The sequence below is a fragment of the Hyperolius riggenbachi genome, chromosome 11 (assembly GCF_040937935.1).
Source record: "Hyperolius riggenbachi isolate aHypRig1 chromosome 11, aHypRig1.pri, whole genome shotgun sequence".
Lineage (NCBI taxonomy): Eukaryota > Metazoa > Chordata > Amphibia > Anura > Hyperoliidae > Hyperolius > Hyperolius riggenbachi.
In genome coordinates this window covers 229,428,378-229,449,785 of record NC_090656.1, presented here as the reverse complement: position 1 = coordinate 229,449,785, position 21,408 = coordinate 229,428,378, and the positions used below count along the sequence as shown (strand labels likewise).

At 48.9% G+C, this 21,408-nt stretch overlaps 1 protein-coding gene across 1 annotated transcript in view; it reads left to right on the top strand.

Annotated features, from left to right (window-relative positions):
* The window catches only part of LOC137537964 (receptor-type tyrosine-protein phosphatase beta-like), a 421,053-nt gene that overhangs the window by 134,757 nt on the left and 264,888 nt on the right, over positions 1-21,408 (top strand). The window contains exon 20 of the mRNA XM_068259888.1: positions 497-769. Coding sequence (XP_068115989.1) covers positions 497-769 — 273 coding nt within the window. The remainder of the gene's footprint in view (positions 1-496; positions 770-21,408) is intronic.

Sequence of the window (21,408 nt, the reverse complement as noted above, 5' to 3'; positions counted from 1 at the left end):
GCACATGCGTGGAAACTTGTTTTTACAATACACTTCCGTGCAGTTCCACATATCCTGAAGCAGGAAGTGACCACAAGCACACATCACTTCCTGCTTGACCAAATGCCAGACAGGGAACACCGCATACTAACACAGTGTTCCCTGAAGGCCTGTTTCTAGCGGTGCGATGCAGTGCAGCAGAAGCGATGCACCGCATTGCTAACGCTGGTTTACAGTGTGAAACCAGCCTCAGAATAAAATAATTCTTAGCAAAATGTACCACTGAAAGTAAGCTTAATTGATGGTGAAAAAAACAAGATATAGAGCATTTCATTCTGATAAGTAGTGATAAAGTTTTTTAGTGAATGAAAGGGAGGAGCTCTGAAATGTGAAAATTCTCTGTTTTATAAGGGGAAAAACCCTTCAGTAGTGAACTAGTTAATATCTAATATCTGAGATACAACTATCTTTATTTCTTGTTAATAAACTGTCTGTATTCCCTCTGTGTGTTTCACAGTCCCCTCTCCACCCGGAAACATCATTTTTACCAGCACTACGACCAACAGCATCACCTTGTCCTGGGGAGAGCCAGCAAATATGGCCGGTGTGACAAAGTCCTATATTGTCACTTACTGGAATTCCTCCTCTTCCACCACTTGGAATGTGACCAGCGGCACAACGAATGTCACCCTTCAGAACCTGACGTCTGGGGCTAATTACACCATCTCAGTGGTGACAGTGGTGGTCGGGGGGTATCAGAGCACAGCTGTCAGCGGATGGGGGGTCACAAGTAAGTGGGTGTTTCTGCCTCATGGCATTCTGTGTTTGTAATCATTGCTAAATCTTCCTTTCCTCTTTACTTTTTCTTGCTTCTTCATCCAGTTTGCCAACTTCTCCTCACAGATATAGTTGTATGAATTCAACAAAACTGTCTGAGAAATAATTCTGCAAAGTAAAAACTGGTAAAAAATGAGCACATTTTACCCCAAAACAAAAATGCATCAAATCTTCCCTCCACTGGGTTCTGGTGGGGTAGGATGGAGCAGCTAAATGGGATGGGTGGGTGACACTGGGTGCTGCTGGGAGGGTAACACTGGGTGGGAAGAGGACAACAATGAGTGGGAAGGGTGAGACTGAATGGGGAGGGAGATGCTGGGTGGTAAGAGGGTGACATTGAGTGGGGAGAGTGACAATGAGTGTAAAGGGTGGCATTGGGTGAGAGGAGGGTGACACTAGGTAGGGGGAGAGGGGCACTGAGTTGAGAGGGTGACACTGGGTAGTCAGGGTGACACTGAGTGGGAGGAGGGTGACACTGAGTGGGAAGAGGGTGACACTGGGTGGGAGGAGGATGACACTTAGTAGGGAGGGTGTCACTGGGTATGGAGGAGGACACTGAGTGGAGGGAGAGTGACACTGAGTGGATAGGGAGGGTTACACTGAGTGGGTAGGGATGGTGACACTGGGTGAAAGAAGGGTGACACTGGGTCGGGAGGGTGACACTGAGTGGGAGGAGGGTGACACTGAGTAGCGAGGGTGATGCTGGGTGGGAGGAGGGTGACACTGGGTGGTGGGTGGGAGGAGGCTTACAGTGGGTGGGGAGGGTGACACAAGGTGGAAGGTGGGTAACACTGGGTAGGGAGGGTGACACTGAGAGGGAGGAGGGTGATACTAAATGAGGAGGGTGACCCTGGGTGCCAGTATAGGTGACCTGATGACCTTCCATTATAGTTAGCCAGATGACCCCTCTTCCCAGTATAGATAATCAGATGACCCCCTCCACCCAGTATAGCTAGCCAGGAGACCCCCACCAAGTATAGAGGGTGCCCCAACCCCAGCATTTGCAGCAGGGAGAATTCACCTCTCCAGGATCCATCTTCCTCTTCTTAGGTTCTCCTCTGTCATCTGCATCATCTAGACGAAGTGGATCCTGGAGAAGTGACTTACCCCTGAGCTGTGTGCGCTCTGATAGAGATGGCCCGAACCTCCGATTTTACGTTCGCAAACCTCCGCAAACGTTCGCGAAATTGCAAACATTTGCGAACCGCCATAGACTTCAATGGGGAGGCGAACTTTGAAAACTAGAAATAATTATGTTTCAAGTCATCTAACACCTGGAGGGAGACATGGTTGAGTGGGATAGACATCAAAAGTCCCGGAACATTTTTTAGTTTTCACGCAAAGCAGTGTTTTAAGGGCAGAAATCACATTCAATGCTAAATTGCAGGCCTAAACTACTGCATGAGTATACATCAATCAGGGAGTGTAATTCTTCCTTCCTCCCTCCTCCCTTTCTCTCTCTCTCTCTCTCTCTCTCTCTCTCTCTCTCTCTCTCTGATTTTGTCTTCCAGGGATTTGTAGGCTGTCAAAAGCAAGCTCACATACATTGGCCAGGAATCAAACCCAGGTCAACTAACATTACAAGCTGAAGCCAGCTATTTCACTTATCTCTTCAACTACAAGAAAGGCCCAGAAGTGGTCTTAGCTACTGTAATATCTATGTTACGGCAGCACCCTTATTACACTTTCTCTTACAGGGCTATGGAAACCGTTTTGCCCATGCAATAAAGCGAGGAGCAAAAATGAAATCGTGCCTAGCAGAGGATGGTTTCAAATCCAGCACACTTCCGCTGCGCCACTCTGCAGTCTGCTTACATTTGTATACAATCTTCAAGTTTAAGAAGGGTACATTAGTTGAAATAGTTACACTACAATCTATGTTACAGCAAGGCCCTAATGACACTTTCTCTTAAGGGGCGATGGCGTCCGATTGGCCCATGTGGTAAAGCAAGGTGTAAAAAACAAAGTACACCTAGCAAAGAATGGTTTCAATCCTTCAACATCTGGGTTATGAGCCCAGCACACTTCCGCTGCACCACTCTGCTGCCACACAGCGAATGCTTCGTTGTAGGAAAAAGTGGTGTTAAACTTCTTGGACCAGACTTACTTCCTTACTGCGCACACAGTAGTCCAAAGGTTCATCGCTGCTCACAGTGTCTACATCCACACTTAAGGTCAGGTAGTCGGCTACCTGCCAGCCCAGGCGTTGGTGGAGGGTGGTTCCAGAAGGGCTAAGGCGAGGTGTTGGACTAAAGAATGTCTGCATGTCCGACATCATAATGAGATGAGATGTTTTAATAAACGGAATTACGCTATGTTTTATCCTTACATTGGCTCTAGAAAGTTTTTTACAGAGGCAATGGCTGCCAGGAGTTGAGCTTGTTTACAAGAAAACTGAGGGTGAGCGGCCACTCTATAGCAAGTGGTGGAGGTTCTCCTGGCTGGGGGCTTTATCACATCATTCGGAAGTGTGTGCTTATCACTGAGGGTGTTATTAAGCAAACGTTACACACTATATGTTGTTTCCTTTTTCCCCCCATATATGCTATTGGATGAACCTATGAGGATTTAAAGCGCAGCAGCATTGAATACATAACGTTTGGACTTCCTATACAGAGGACACTGCTTGCGGCTGGGATACTTGTCAAGTACTTTTCTGCATATTTTGCGCAGCGATATCATTGATTATTGTTTGAAGCTGTCTGTATTTTCATCGCTGCAGCATTATGGATCTATTTGACTTACGAAAAAGGAGAGACATTGATGTTGATAAAATTTTTGATGACCCAGGTTCTGTGGTAGTGAACATGGATCAAGATTTTAGAAATTTACAAAATCTTATGCAGAAGGAATGTCAAACATGGTGGGATGTGGCTACCCTGGAGAAATATGAAAAAAAGGGGATAGTCCCACAAAGATTTAGGTGGGAGGTATTCGCTAATGATGGGGAGGAGGGAGAGGAGAATGATAGGGAATTGTTTGAATATGTGGAAAAATGCGGCCAGGGCTTGATTAAAATCCTGCTCAAGAGAAAGAGTGGTCGCCTAGAGAGACTAGGGAAGGAGGTGGAGGTTATTAAATCTAAAATGGATACAGTCAAACACACAGAAGAGTATAAAACTAAATCAGCCCATGTGCAAGAGTCACTTAAAAAATTGGAGAGGGAAATAGTAAGTGATAAGCAAAAGCAATATATTAGAGATGTAGAAGCCTATTCCAACCAAACTGCCTATAGGTGGCAGAAAAAGACAGTTGTCAAAACCCCTGAACAGCCGGTGACAGCGGGAGACCAACGGGTAGTGATTCACAATCAAGGGGGGCCAGTGCTGGATAGAAGGAGTGGACCACCGCCACAGGGAGGGGGGTTAGGACAGGGGGGGGGGGGGTAGAGTTAAATATCCCTACAACACTCAAAGGCAAGGTGGTTTGCCATACAAACGACAGGCTCAGTATCCAAGACCCTCGTACAGGGGAAGGCCCATGGGGGTTAGACCAGAGGGGGCATATGGAGGTTATACACCCCCAAACAATGTACGTGGCCGGCCAGATTTTCGAGTACCGGTATCCAACAGATATTATCCCTTACAACAGGTACAAGAGGAAACAGGAGGGGATTTTTTAGGGAGAGGTTACCCCCACAATTGCCTGGAGAGGGACATAGAGTATGTGGGTCACACACCAGGAAAAGCTACCAAACGCAGGGCAGAAGGGGACGCAGAGCAGGAAGGAGAGTACAAAAGGCTAAGGAATTGGTAGGGGAGGGGATCTTCAATTTAAGTAAAGTGCAGTTGGGGAGAGCAGAGCTTCGAACCCTAGATAAGGGTCTCAAGTTTGCGCCCCCTAAGAACATCAACAAGTTTGGTACTTATGTGGATGCGCACAAATTTATTCGAAAAATTAACCTAAGAAGGTACTTCCTGGACAAGGAAGGACCAACCTCTAGGGTCAATGTGACCACAGGTGATATCTTCAAACATACAAAATTTAAGAACAACTCTACGTTTAATCCACAACAGAATCAAAGCCAAAACTCAATAGAGGTGTTCAAAAAGTTGATATTGAATGATATAGATAATATCAAGCCTAAACGATTACCTAATTACACTAAAAATATGCAAAAGTTGCTAAAGGAAAATGATCTGGTGATCCGCCCGGCGGACAAGGGGGGAGGGGTGGTTGTACTGGATAAAGAGAATTATTTTGGAGAACTGGACAGGATTGTGCATGATGGGACCACATATTTGGAACTGGATGCGAATCCAATAGGCAGATTTAAGATGGAACTAATGGCAATCCTAAAAAGGGGGTTGAACGAGGGGATCCTAACGGATCAGGAGTATGCTTATCTTTTGCCCTCAGCACCTAAAACTCCGGTTATTTACCAAACTCCCAAGGTGCACAAGGATCCCGTCAACCCGCCGGGTAGACCCATTATAAGTGGGGTGGGATCATTGACACATAGGGTGGGTGAATACCTGGATGTCTTCTTGCAGCCCTTAGTCAAAAAACTACCATATGTATTGACTGATACTAAGCACACGTTACAGATATTGGGGGAGGTTGTTCTCACACCTGATGCGGTACTGGGTACAGCGGATGTTAGTTCACTCTATACTAACATCCCCCACCAAGGGGGGTTAGAGGCAGCCAGATACTACCTAGAACTGGAAGAAGAGATTGACCATGACCAGGTCACGTTTCTTTTTAAACTTTTGGAATTTGCCTTGACCAGGAACTACTTCTGGTATAGGGGCAAATACTACCTGCAGCAATCTGGTTGTGCGATGGGGGCATCGTTCGCTCCCTCGCTGGCGAATTTATACATGGCCAGGTGGGAGGAGAACGCCATCAAGGAGGGGTCACAGAGTATTCTATTATGGCGGAGGTATATTGATGACCTCTTGATCATATGGAGGGGTGATGTTGACACTTTCCAGACTTATATATCACATATCAATAATATGACTGATAATATTAAATTGACTCTGGAGTGTGATGTGGACACTATCCACTTTTTGGACCTGCAGATCAGTAGGGATCAGGATGCTCTAAAAACTAAGTGTTATTTTAAGACTACAGATCGTAATGGGTTTATCCCGGTGGAGAGCTGCGATCATCCAGCATGGATTAGGGCGGTACCCAAGGGACAACTGATAAGGGTGCGTAGAAATTGCACGGAAGTGGCTGACTATGAACTACAAGCTGATATTATTAAAGATAGGTTTCTAAGTAAGGGATATCAAGCTGACAAATTGGATGCTACGGTAGAATGGGTAAAGAATCTGGATAGGGATAGTTTATTGAGGGATAGGGGGGATGAAGGGGAACTAACAACCCCTAAGGGTAATGGTACTGCATTCATATCTGACTTCTCTGTCCAATACAAGCAGGTGGAGAAGAGCATACGTAAACACTGGCCTGTACTCCTTACTGACACGGCCCTACGCAGGGCCTTACCAGAACAACCCCGGTTTATATACCGTAGGGCCCCCAATCTACGGGACCAATTGGTACCAAGCTGCGTGGATCCTCCGATCACGCAGAGATTGATAGGGTGGCAGAGACCGGGTTTTTATCCATGTGGAGCATGTGGGGGATGTGAACTGAGGGTTGCAAGAAGGACAACGGAGTTTTTCTCAAGTAACATGGGAAAGAAATTTGATATTAAATCATTTATGACATGTGGGTCCCATCATGTAGTCTATCTGATATGGTGCAACTGTGGTTTTCGTTATGTTGGACGTACTACTAGGCAGCTTAAAGGAAAGGTTCAGGGAAACCTGTAAAAAAATAAAAATCCCTATCCACTTACCTGGGGCTTCCTCCAGCCCGTGGCAGGCAGGAGGTGCCCTCGCCGCCGCTCCAGAGGCTTCCGGTCGTCTTCGGTGGCCGACCCGACCTGGCCAGGCCGGCTGCCAGGTCGGGCTCTTCTGCGCTCCAAGGACGGGCTCTTCTGCGTCCCACGCGAGCGCGCTGACGTCATCGGACGTCCTCCGGGCTGTACTGCGCAGGCGCAGTAGTTCTGCGCATGCGCAATACAGCCCGGAGGCGCAGTAGTTCTGCGCATGCGCAGTACAGCCCGGAGGACGTCCGATGACGTCAGCGCGCCCGCGTGGGACGCAGAAGAGCCCGTCCTTGGAGCGCAGAAGAGCCCGACCTGGCAGCCGGCCTGGCCAGGTCGGGTCGGCCACCGAAGACGACCGGAAGCCTCTGGAGCGGCGGCGAGGGCACCTCCTGCCTGCCACGGGCTGGAGGAAGCCCCAGGTAAGTGGATAGGGATTTTTATTTTTTTACAGGTTTCCCTGAACCTTCCCTTTAAGAAACGCATCTCAGAACATATATATAAAATAAGAAAGGGCCATGAGGACCACAGTGTTTCAGCCCATTTTAAACAGATGCATGCATGTGACCCAACCCAGATGCATTACTGTGCAATTGATAAGCTGGTACCCTCTTGGAGGGGCGCAAACAGACTGCGGGAATTATGTAGAATGGAAACTAAATGGATTTATATGCTACGTACACTCACACCTGAGGGATTGAATATTGAGGTTGATATCAACTGTTTCATAAGTAACGATTAATATTTTTTTGGGGGGAGGGGGAGGGGTGGGGTTGATGTTCTGAGCTGTTTATTTGCACTTTTTTAAGCCTTAAACAGTGGGGGGCTCTCTGGTGGGGGGTGCTGATATATAGGGAATAATCATATGGGATTATATGCTAATTTGCACATAACGAAGTCATAAATAGTGGGGGGATTTTTGGTGGGGGTTGCTGACATATAGGGAATGATTATATGTGCTTTTCATTAGTTTGGTCATGTTGATTGTATGTAATGCTATGGGTTGTGGTCCTTTAAGAGATGATCCTCCTTAAAGATGGTTTTAAGTATACCTCTAAGCCTATACCTTTTCATATTTTTTTATTTTTAAATTTTATTGTTTTTTTATGGTTGTTTTATTGCATTTTTAGATTATAAGGTTTATATGTATGAGGCATAGGACGCAATATGTATGGGCTGTATGCGTTTTTCCAGCGCTGCATGCGCGTTTTATAAGTGGTATTGGAGGGGTTTTATATATGCTGCATCGCAGCTCATGTGTGGGTCAGGGGGCGTGCAATGTTATGTTATGAATATGTATAGGCACATGACGCCTGAGAACACCTCCTGGCCTTTGGGAGCGCATTGCGAGAGGTGGTATAAATAATGATGATTGCGTGTGTGCGTCCAGCCCCTGATGAGTCACGCCTAGTGACGAAATGCGTAGGGCGGAGCTTGGACGTACGCACGCACGCACGCATACTGGGGAAGGAGCGAGGTTTACAGCTACACTTGGCCGGCGGACGCGCTGATGACCTGGTGCAGTATATTATACGATATGCTCATACCCAAGTGATTACATTGTAAGCAGTTTTGTTAGCAGGGATCTTTTTGTTTTAATAAACGGAATTACGCTATGTTTTATCCTTACATTGGCTCTAGGAAGTTTTTTACAGAGGCAATGGCTGCCAGTAGTGTTGGGCGAACAGTGTTCGCCACTGTTCGGGTTCTGCAGAACATCACCCTGTTCGGGTGATGTTCGAGTTCGGCCGAACACCTGACGGTGCTCGGCCAAACCGTTCGGCCACATGGCCGAACTAAGAGCGCATGGCCGAACGTTCCCCGAACGTTCGGCTAGCGCTGTGGTTGGCCGAACGGGTCACGTGGTTCGGACCCGAACGCGCTCTGATTGGCCGAACTGTTACGTGGTTCGGGTAAATAAATACCCGAACCACGTCATATCTCCGCCATTTGTCTGTGGGTTTAGCTTTGGGTAGGCAGGCAGGGTAGTTCGCGCTCCAGCCACGCTAGCCAGGGTCCCCCCTGTCATTGTGTCGCTGCTGGGAACAGTAGTACACCGCTCGCTCAGCCACACTATATAGCATTCTGTTTACTGCCACTCTGTGTACCTCGCTCAGCCACATTATATAGCATTCTGTTCACTGTTCTGTGTCTGCTGGGAATAGTGGTACACCGCTCGCTCAGCCACACTATATAGCATTCTGTTTACTGTTCTGTGTCTGCTGGGAATAGTAGTACACCGCTCGCTCAGCCACACTATATAGCATTCTGTTTACTGTTCTGTGTCTGCTGGGAATAGTGGTACACTGCTCGCTCAGCCACACTATATAGCATTCTGTTTACTGTTCTGTGTCTGCTGGGAATAGTGGTACACCGCTCGCTCAGCCACACTATATAGCATTCTGTTTACTGTTCTGTGTCTGCTGGGAATAGTGGTACACCGCTCGCTCAGCCACACTATATAGCATTCTGTTTACTGTTCTGTGTCTGCTGGGAATAGTGGTACACCGCTCGCTCAGCCACACTATATAGCATTCTGTTTACTGTTCTGTGTCTGCTGGGAATAGTAGTACACCGCTCGCTCAGCCACACTATATAGCATTCTGTTTACTGCCACTCTGTGTACCTCGCTCAGCCACATTATATAACATTCTGTTCACTTTTCTGTGTCTGCTGGGAATAGTGGTACACCGCTCGCTCAGCCACACTATATAGCATTCTGTTTACTGTTCTGTGTCTGCTGGGAATAGTGGTACACCACTCGCTCAGCCACACTATATAGCATTCTGTTTACTGCCACTCTGTGTACCTCGCTCAGCCACATTATATAGCATTCTGTTCACTGTTCTGTGTCTGCTGGGAATAGTGGTACACCGCTCGCTCAGCCACACTATATAGCATTCTGTTTACTGTTCTGTGTCTGCTGGGAATAGTGGTACACCGCTCGCTCAGCCACACTATATAGCATTCTGTTTACTGTTCTGTGTCTGCTGGGAATAGTGGTACACCGCTCGCTCAGCCACACTATATAGCATTCTGTTTACTGTTCTGTGTCTGCTGGGAATAGTAGTACACCGCTCGCTCAGCCACACTATATAGCATTCTGTTTACTGCCACTCTGTGTACCTCGCTCAGCCACATTATATAGCATTCTGTTCACTGTTCTGTGTCTGCTGGGAATAGTGGTACACCGCTCGCTCAGCCACACTATATAGCATTCTGTTTACTGTTCTGTGTCTGCTGGGAATAGTGGTACACCACTCGCTCAGCCACACTATATAGCATTCTGTTTACTGCCACTCTGTGTACCTCGCTCAGCCACATTATATAGCATTCTGTTCACTGTTCTGTGTCTGCTGGGAATAGTGGTACACCGCTCGCTCAGCCACACTATATAGCATTCTGTTTACTGTTCTGTGTCTGCTGGGAATAGTGGTACACCGCTCGCTCAGCCACACTATATAGCATTCTGTTTACTGTTCTGTGTCTGCTGGGAATAGTGGTACACCGCTCGCTCAGCCACACTATATAGCATTCTGTTTACTGTTCTGTGTCTGCTGGGAATAGTAGTACACCGCTCACCCGCCACTGTATAGCATTGTGCTCTGTGTCGCTGCTGGGAATAGTGGTACACCGCTCACCCGTCACTGTATAGCATTGTGCTCTGTGTCGCTGCTGGGAATAGTGGTACTGTATAGCATTTCTGTACTGCCACTGTACTGCTGCCAGTCAGCGTGTACTGTAAGGATAAGTGAAATGAGGAAGAAATCTGGTGAAAGAGGGAGGGGCAAGGGAAGAGGTGTTTCCCCTGACGGTTCACGTACAGGCCACAGGGGAGCACCCAAGAAAACCCACTCAATACCGCCCATGTTGTCCAGGACAACAACCCTCACAAATCCAAAAGAACAGGACCAGATAATTACTTGGATGACCTCTCAAGCGTCCAGCAGTGGGTTAAGCAGCACCAGCACATCACGCACGAGGTCCGAGTCCTCAGCCAGTTACAAGGAGCCAGTGCGCACAAAGCTGACACAACCGGCAGCGACACCACGCACACAACTGCCAGATAACCAGTCCGATGAATTACCTCAGGACACAATGGGGTATTCGCAGGAGCTATTCCCAGCCCAACAAACTTCCACCTTTCAAAGGTCAATGGAGGAACAGCCAGAAATGTTGTGCCTGGATTCACAACCGTTAACTGTGGGAAATGCACCGCGCACTGAAATACAAGGCGAGTCCGAGGAGGACTCTGAAACCCAAATCCCAGAGCAATTTGGGCAGGAGGGGTTGCAATTGCAGGAGGTCGGCCGACAAGATCTGGAAGACGACGTTGGAGTGTGCTGCGCAGAGGTTGTTGTGGGGAGCTCTACTCCACGGCGGCGGCCCACAATAACATATGACGAGTTTGAGGAGATGGAAGAGGAGGGTATGGACAATGTGGACAGAGACCCAGATTTTGTTTGTGAACGAGAACATCGCCGTCGTAGCAGCAGCACAGATGAGTCTGTTGAAGAACCCACTGCTGCACGAGTTCGCCTTGTGCCACAAGGTAGGCGGCGCGCAATTTCAGGCACCACAAGCGTGGAAGTTCAAGTGAGAGGCAAAAGAGGAGCAAACAGAAATCGCCAGCAAGGAGGCAGGTGCTCCAAAGTCTGGGCTTTCTTTGAAGACTGCACTGAGGATGTTACCATGGCGATTTGCAAGGTGTGCAAGACCCGCCTGAGCAGGGGGAAAAGTATTAACAACCTCTCCACCACCAGCATGAGCCGTCACATGCTATCCAAACATCCCACTCTGTGGGCAAACGCGTCAGGACAGGGTACCAGCAACAACACTGCCTCCCTTGGGTTCACCAGACTCACCACCAGACCCGCCTCAGCAGCAGCAGTAGCCCAGCCATTGCGTGGTTCACAACATTCACAAACATCAGACGACGCTGACACTGTCACTTTCCGGAGTAGTGCTCTTGAGGTCTCCCAGTGTTCATCAAACACAACAACCAACAGCCCTTCCGTGTGCAGCGCTACGGTTCAGTTGTCTGTGTCGGAGATGTTTGAGCGCAAGAGGAAATTGCCAGCAAATGACCCCCGGGCCGTGGCAGTAACAGCCAGCATAGCCAAGCTTCTGGCCTGCGAAATGCTGCCATATCGAGTGGTGGAGACAAACAGCTTCAAGGGCATGATGTCAGTGGCCATCCCACGTTACGTGGTTCCCAGCCGCTACCACTTTGCGCGCTCTGCAGTGCCTGAGTTGCATGAGCAAGTGGTCAGCAAAATAACCCGAAGCTTGAAGAATGCCGTTGCCTGCAAGGTTCACCTCACCACTGACACCTGGACGAGTGCGTTCGGCCAGGGTCGATACATCTCCCTTACCGCGCACTGGGTGAACCTTGTGGAGCCTGGCAGCGATTCCTCACCTGCTACGGCACGGGTGTTGCCCACGCCACAAACAGCTGCACCGCCGTCCCTCCCACTGGATAACAACAGCAGCACCTACCTCTCTGACTCCTTCTCCTCCAACGCATCTCAAAGCTGTACCTCATCCGGAAACGCTAACCCAGCAGCAGTAGGATCGTGGAAGCAGTGCAGCACAGCTGTTGGCATGCGTCAGCAAGCGTTGCTGAAGCTAATCTGCCTTGGGGATAAGCAGCACACAGGGGAGGAAATTTGGAGGGGAATAAAGGAACAGACGGATTTGTGGCTGGCACCGCTGGACCTGAAACCGGGCATGGTTGTGTGTGATAATGGGAGTAATCTCATTCGCGCTTTAAGGTTGGCTAAGCTGACACACATCCCTTGCCTGGCGCACGTGATGAACCTAGTAGTTCAGCGGTTCCTGAGGACATACCCAGGCGTGGACGATCTTCTGTTGAAGGTGGGTCGAGTGGCCAAACATTGTAGAAATTCCAGTACTGCTTCGGGGGCACTCGCCAAGATGCAGGAGCGCTTCAATCTCCCCCACCATCGCTTGCTGTGTGATGTCCCTACGCGCTGGAATTCTACGCTGCACATGCTAGCCCGCTTTTGCGAGCAGAAGAGTGCAGTGGTCCAGTACATGACGGCGCAGTACCGAGGCGCATCCGGCCAGCTGCCAAGCTTCTGTGGATCCGATTGGGCCAACATGTTGGACCTCTGCCAAGTCCTCCAAAATTTTGAGCAATCCACGTTGCTTGTGAGCAGTGACAACTCTTCAGTCAGCATTACCATACCACTGCTGTGTTTACTGAAGAGGTCGATGTTAAAAATCAAGGAAACAGCTGTCATGATGCAACTGGGGGAATCTGAAGGAGAAAACGATCAGCGTGATGGTACCAACATCAGGCCATCCGCCTCAGGGAACGCTGGCCCCAGCAGCTATGACGAAGAAGAGGAGGAGGAACAGCTGGAGTTGGAGCAGGAATTTCATGCCACCACTGACGAGGGCCAGAGCGGTGCACGTTGGACTTCCACAATTCAACGCGAATGGTCAGCAGAAGCAGACCAGGAGGAAGGTGACGACTATGATGCATCACAACAACTATCACAATGCTCACAAGAGGATGATGAGGATTCTGGTAGGACTCTGGCACACATGGCTCAATTCATGCTAGACTGCATTGAACGTGACCCACACATTGTGCGCATTCTGGACAACACCAATTACTGGGTTTATACCCTTCTGGATCCACGGTACAAACACAATGTTCCAAAACTGCTTGAAGAAAGAGTCAGACAGGTCAAAATGGAAGAATACCAGCAGGCCCTTGTGGAGACTTTAGAGAGGAGATTGACATCCTCCCCCTCCTCTAGCCAGTTGTACGCAGACAGACTGACTTCCGCAAACCCAGGACGACCAGGAGGGCAGCAACGCAAGCCGCAGCTAGTACCCAAAAGGGAACGGTATCGGCAGTGTCCTTGGAGTGGGAAAATTTTCTGACACCCATGCAGCAGCAGCCCACTGAACAGCAAGCGTGCAGATCCACCTCCAACACCGATCGCCTGGAGAAGATGGTCAAGGACTACATGTCAGATGACGTAGCTGTGTCGAACAATCCATCTGCACCCTTCAACTATTGGGTATCGAAGCTAGACACCTGGCACGAACTGGCAATGTACGCAATAGAGGTGCTGGCTTGCCCGGCAGCCAGCGTTATGTCGGAACGCTGTTTCAGTGCTGCCGGAGGCATCGTCACAGATCGGCGTATCCGCCTCTCTACAGAAAATGCAGACCGTCTGACTCAAATTAAAATGAATCAATCCTGGATTGGAAATGACTACGCAACACTCCAGGACCCCAACCAAGTAACATGACCAATGAACATCTGGGATGGTGTAGCGTTTCCGGTCCCTGTTTATTGAACCTCTCATCTGTATTACATTTATGACTGCATGGCGGCAAAAAGCATTGCTGCTATATCCGCACGCTTTTTGTCCTCATGCAAGGCCTGGGTTGTTGTGTCTCACAAAGCGTGGCCTTCTCCTCCTGCGCCTCCTCCTGTTCCATCACGTCTGCTGCTGCTGGGTTAGCGTTGCCGCGTGGTCCCTGTTTATTGAACCACTTATCTTTATTACATTTATGACTGCATGGCGGTACAAAGCATGCTATCCGCACGCTTTTTGTCCTCATGCAAGGCCTGGGTTGTTGTGTCTCACAAAGCGTCGCCTTCTCCTCCTGCGCCTCCTCCTGTTCCATCACGTGTGCTGCTGCTGCTGGGTTAGCGTTGCCGGTCCCTGTTTATGGAACCTCTTATCTTTATTACATTTATGACTGCATGGCGGTACAAAGCATGCTATCCGCACGCTTCTTGCCCTCATGCAAGGCCGGGGTTGTTGTGTCTCACAAAGCGTGGCCTTCTCCTCCTGCGCCTCCTCCTGTTCCATCACGTGTGCTGCTGCTGGGTTAGCGTTACCGGTCCCTTTTCCTGGAACCTCTTATATGTATTACATTTATGACTGCATGCCGACAAAAAACATGTTACCTGTGCAAAGAAAACAGACATTTCCCGCATTTAAAAGACAGTTTTCCCTTTGAAACTTTAAAATCGATTTTCTCAAAAACTATAAGCTCTTTTTGCTAATTTTTTTCCCTCTTGTACCCACTCCCAAGGTTCACATACCCTGTAAATTTGGGGTATGTAGCATGTAAGGAGGCTTTACAAACCACAAAAGTTCGGGTCCCCATTGACTTCCATTATGTTCGGAGTTCGGGTCGAACACCCGAACATCGCGGCCATGTTCGGCCTGTTTGGCCCGAACCCGAACATCTAGATGTCCGCCCAACACTAGCGAGTTGGGCTTGTTTACAAGAAAACTGAGGGTGAGCGGCCACTCTATAGCAAGTGGTGGAGGTTCTCCTGGCTGGGGGCTGTGTCACATCTTTCGGAAGTGTGTGCTTATCACTGAGGGTGTTATTAAGCAAACGTTACACACTATATGTTGTTTCCTTTTTCCCCCCATATATGCTATTGGATGAACCTATGAGGATTTAAAGCGCAGCAGCATTGAATACATATCATAATGAGATTGCTGGAGCGTCCTGTCCTTGCCTGCGTGGGCATGGGAGAAGGATTACTGGCAGTGGTACCTTTATTGCATTGTGCTGTGACATCACCCTTAAACGCATTGTAAAGCATTGTTGCCAGCTTGTTCTGCAAGTGCTGCATCCTTTCTGCCTTCAGGTGATTTGGAAACATCTCCACCACTTTGTGCCTATACTGAGGGTCTAGTAGCGTGGCCACCCAGTACAGCTCATTCCCCTTGAGTTTTTTTATACAGGGGTCCCTCAACAGGCTGGACAGCATGAAAGATGCCATCTGCACAAAGTTGGATCCATATGTACTATCCATCTCCTCTTGCTCTTCCTCAGTGACGTTTGGTAAGTCCTCCTCCTCCCTCCAGCCACGAACAATACCAAGGGAACGTTGAGCAGCACAAGCCCCCTGCGACGCCTGCTGCGGTTGTTCTTCTGCCGCCTCCTTCTCCTCCAAAGAAACACCTTTCTCATCATCCGAGTCTGACTCCTCTTCCCCACACGACTCTTCCTCTTCCTCCCCCCTCTGTGCTTCCGCAGGTGTTGAAGAAACATCTGGTTCTGATGAGAATTGATCCCATTCACTATCCGAGACAGTATACCAGGGAAAAATGATACTAAACACTCAGTCCGTCAGGACAAACCCTATAGGTATATCTACAGAGTTGGTTACTCAAATAAAAACGATATAGTTAATTGGTAGGAGTACACGGTTAAGTGACACGTAAATCAAGGCGCAATACATCAATATGTATAAAATTGTAGAGGTAGGTGGAGGTCTTTGCTTATCCCCCAACACTGTAATCAGCACAGTGTGGTGTAGCTATTCCACTTAAGATGACACCTTGAAATCAAATAGGCAACAGTTGTGCCACTTGTACTTGGTCTATGCCTTGTTATGCAAGTGACCCATACAGACAGAAGTAAAGGCACATCCTGCCACCTAATAAAGCTGAGGTATATGAACAGTGCAGGTGCTATTTACAAAGTGCTTGTAACATAATAACTGACATGTTTCACCCAGACGGCTTTATCAAAGTTGCTATACATATTTACAATGAGAGTAAAAGTGTACCCCCCACCAACAAAATTTCCCCTAGCCAATAGCCCAAGTCAGAGCTGAAGCACCCTGTTCGGTGCAAGATTAAATACTGGGGATGATGAACAGTCACACCCACAGGGTGTGTCAGACACGTATGAGCATAGCAGTTCAGTGGCAGGAGCTCAGCAAGCAGTATCCGTGCTGAAGCTCATATGTGCGCCCCATAATCTGCTTCATTTCATGGCGAGATTTGTGAGATTCGTGAGAATTGATCCCACAACGCTTCCTCCTGTAACTGTTCCTGTTCACGCTCCTCCACAGCTTGATCCACCACTCTACGCACGGCACGCTCCAGGAAGTAAGCGTACAGGATCAAGTCGCTGATGGTGCCTTCACTGCGACTCACCAGGTTGGTCACCTCCTCAAACGGCCGCATGAGCCTGCAAGCATTTTGCATCAGTGTCCAGTTGTTGGGCCAGAACATTCCCCAGAGTGTGTCCTTCTACTGTAATTGTAGAGGTACTGGGTGACGGCTTTCTCCTGTTCTAGCAGGCGAGAGAACATAAGGAGGGTCGAATTCCAGCGAGTCGGGCTATCGCAAATGAGGCCTCTCACCGACAACTTGTTTCTCTGCTGAATCTCGGCAAAGTGTGCCATGGCCGTGTAAGACCGCCTGAAATGCCCACACAACTTCCTGGCCTGCTTCAGGACGTCCTCTAAGCCTGGGCACTTTGACACAAATCTTTGAATGACTAGATTCAGCACATGTGCCATGCAGGGTACATGTGTCAGCTTTCCCAAATTCAAAGCGGAAATGAGATTGCAGCCGTTGTCACACACCACGTTGCCGATCTCCAGCTGTTGCGGGGTCAGCCACTGATCCACCTGTTTGTTAAGAGCAGCCAGGAGAGCTGCTCCAGTGTGACTCTCCACTTTGAGGCAAGACATGTCTAAGATGGCTTTACACCATCGTACCTGGCATGCAGCATAGGCCCTGAGGAGCTGGGGCTGTGTAGCTGGAGAGGAGATGGCAGCACCAGTAGAGTTGAACTGCCACTCAGCCGAGGACGACGACGACAGCGAAGAGGATGTAGCAGGAGGAGAGGAGGTGGCAGCAAGCCTGCCTGCAAGCCGTGGGGGTGTCACTAGGTCCACTGCACAGCCACGTACTCCCTGCTTGCCAGCGGTCACCAGGTTGACCGAATGGGCTGTGTAAGTAGTGTACCTTCCCTGACTGTGCTTGGCAGACCAGGCATCTGTGGTCAGATGGACCCTTGACCCAACGCTGTGTGCCAGAGATGACACCACTTGCCTCTCAACTTCATGGTACAGTTTGGGTATCGCCTTTAGGGAGAAATAATTGCGGCCTGGTATCTTCCACTGCGGTGTCCCAATGGCCACAAATTTTTGGAAGGCCTCAGAGTCCACCAGCTGGTATGGTAACAGCTGGCAAAGCCAGCTGTCAGACAATGGGCAAGGGGGTGACTTGCAGACATTGGCTTCTTCCACTCAAAGATTTCTCTCACGGACACCTGGCTGCTGCTGTGGGCAGAGGAGCAGGAACCGCTCAAGGTGAGAGGCGGAGTGGACGAGGGAGGCTGTGATTGTGAAGGTGCAAGGGAGAAAGCGGCTGAAGATGATGCACCTGAAGGAGGAAGAGGAGAAGGAGGGTGGCTTTGCTTTTGTGTGCTGCTTTTCCTCAGGTGCTCTTCCCATTGCAGTTTGTGCTTTTTCTGCAGGTGCCTTCGTAAGGCAGTATGTGTGTTGGCCTTTTCACGGCTCAATTCTTTGTGGCAGATAGTACAGATGGGAGTGCTCTGATCTTTGGCATACACACTAATAAATGTCCACACCGCTGAGCCACCCAGGGGTGTGGGCACTATGGTGGCATCAGCAGCTGACATTGAAGGGCATGTTGGCTGGCTGTCCATAGGTGGCGATACATGCCGCCGGACACTGCCATGAGCTGTTTCTGATGATGAGCTTCCCCTGCTTCTTTCAGGAACTAGTCTCCTCCTACTCCTCTCTGACTCCCCCTCTGAACTGTCCCCCTGGTCATCATGTCTCTTAGGATCCCACGTGGCATCCGTATCATCATAATCATCATAATCATCCTCCACAGCTTCGCTTGCCTCAGACACCTCATAAACTGCACCAACAGCAGGCACTTCATCATCCTCCTCCTCACACCTTACGTCCATAGTTTCGCCTAACTCAGACATATAAGGTGGTGTAACTTGCTTAGCGCCTTCATCTTGTTGTAACAAGAATGGCTGTGCATCAGTGATTTCCCAACCAAATAACTCCTGAGAAGTGTCCAATGCAGCGGAAGTGGTGCTAGTAGTAGCGCTGGTGGCTGCGGAAGATGAGGTGTTCTGTGTTAAATAGTCAACTGCGTCCTGACTATCTTGGGAGTTGATGGGACGTGCCTTTTTCTGAGCACTGTACTTTGGGCCACGAAATCACGTCAGCACGACCTCGAACAGAACTGCCGGGTGGCCTTCTGTGAACAGGTAGGTATATGCAGTGATGGGTATTACAATGTGCACCTGTCACACACAGACAGGTAACTAGACAGGCACAGTGACACTGCATGTGCTCACATAGGTTGGTGGGTGTACTGACTGACGTGTACAACAGGTAGGTATATGCAGTGATGGCTATTACAATGTGCACCTGTCACACAGGTTGTCAATGAATGTGCTGGGCCTGTCAGTGGCACAGCATGAATTACCAAGGCTGTCTATGCAACACACGTGTCTGTGGGACACACACACAAAAAAAAATAGATCACAAGAACAAGATTAGCTCTCAAAACAGCTGTTGAGGGGTGCTTTCTTAGCAATAAGAATCAGCAAGGAATAAGCTAACAAGCCTACAAGAGCCAAACTAAGCTTTCCCTAATGTCTCTGCACAGAAGCTATCCCTTCTCTAATTACTGCAGGCACATGAGTGAGTAAAATGGGTGATGCTGCCTGCCTTTTATAAGCGGGGTGGGGTTCCAGGAGGGAGTATAGCCTGATTGGCTACAATGTGCCTGCTGACTGTGATGTAGAGGGTCAAAGTTGACCCTCATGATGCACTATGGGGGCGAATCGAACTTCCGGAAAAGTTCACGGTTTTCCGCAATCGCGAACCCCGGAAGTTCGCCGGTTCCCGTTCACCGGCGAACCGTTCAGACCATCTCTAGTGCCGGTCTGCGAGTAGCTCTGCTCCGAAGCTGCCCCATCTGACAGATGCCTGGACTGAGCCGATGCTGTTGAAGGTAACAGCTGGGTGGTTACCCACCACAACCTCCGTGGTCTCCCTGCACCGCACTGGTTGCGGTGAACCTCCTGAGCCCTGAATGCTGCAGCGCGGTGGAAGCGGCTGCATGCAAAACACGTGACCACCCCTTCACCCCCTTCGCCCTCTTGCAATTGGTGGAAACTTTTGCCATATTGCTCTCAGCCATCCTAAACCCTGCCCTGACTAAAGGGAAAAAAACACTAGGCCCTAAACTGTTGCAAGAACAAAAGCACTTTGCTGTGGTTGCCTTCCTAATGGTAACTGAAGTCACCAGCTCCCACCTACCTACTTCCTGTCCCTGCCTACTTAAACCCACCAATCCCAGTCCTCTCCTAGCTCTTCCTGTCCTGCAGCAAAACCAGCTAACATATCCTCTATATAAAGTTCCCAAAGGAACTCACCGGGTCATGTCGTTGCTGCTCTTAAATGACCATCTGGGCCCTGCTATTGATCTGAGCCCCCAGCAGGCATACATCGAAAAAAGGTGCATGTAAATTTGGGTGCCCAGTAAAATATTGGTGTACCAATATTTTACTATGGCTAAACCCAAGCCTACTCTTACGCCTAACCCTAAACCCCCACCCACCTTGCACAAACTTCCTACCTGATACCTAACCATAACCCCCCCGCATGAAATTGACGCCAGTCGCCTAACCCAGTGAACAGCTGGAGAGCCAAGTTTGCAGATCACTGGCCTAACCCGAATTCCCCCCCACCTCCACAAAAAATACCTACCTGATACATAACCTTAAAGAGACTCCGTAACAAAAATTGCATCCTGTTTTTTATCATCCTACAAGTTCCAAAAGCTATTCTAATGTGTTCTAGCTTACTGCAGCACTTTCTACTATCACAGTCTCTGTAATAAATCAATGTATCTTTCCCCTGTCAGACTTGCCTGTGTCTGGAAGGCTGCCAAGTTCTTCAGTGTTGTGGTTCTGCTATGAACTCCCCCTTCCAGGCCCCTCTATGCACACTGCCTGTGTATTATTTAGATTAGAGCAGCTTCTCTCTTATCTTTTACAAGCTGGATAAATCGTCCTCTGAGCTGGCTGGGCTTTCACATACTGAAGAATTACAGACAAGGGCAAAGCTGTTTGCAGGAAGAAACGAGCAGCCTGAAACTTCAGTGCATGAGAACAGGGGGAAAGAAACACACAACTGATCTCTTGAGATTCAAAAGGAAGGCTGTATACAGCCTGCTTGTGTATGGAATGGATGTATTTTCTATGTGTGGACATACTGTACATCAACCTACTTCCTGTTTTGGTGGCCATTTTGTTTGTTTATAAACAAACTTTTTACAACTGTTTTTAACCACTTTTAATGCGGCGAGGAGTGGCGAAATTATGTCAGAGGATAATAGGAGATGTCCCTTAACGCACTGGTATGTTTACTTTTGTGCGATTTTAACAATACAGATTCTCTTTAAACCCACTCCCCCCCTCCCCCCCCTCCTTCCCCAAACAAACTACCTTTTTGACGCGTAACCTTAAACTTCCTCCCCTGCCGCCGCAAGAAAGAAAAAAAGAAATGTATTTGGCACTGGCATGTGCGCCTATTGAAATATCGGCGTTGAGGCTTAATTTGAGCCCAGATTACCCCTCAGTGCCAGTATATGGCGGCACTGAAATTGCCTGCTTTGTGTCAGCTGCCATTGTGTCTCCTGTGGGTATTGCTATACTCTCTCATCCCATCCATTCATATCCAACCTCTCCCCGCACACACAGCTCTCATAGTGTTACTGAGAATGAGGCTTCTGTGTAATGATATCTGCTTTTACCCTTCTAGAGCCGTTGCCTGTACAGAATCTACAGGCGGTAAATGTGACATCCAATATGGTGACCCTAAACTGGATAAGGCCACCCGAGTACCAGAACTCGTACAGCTACAGAGTGCAGACATACGT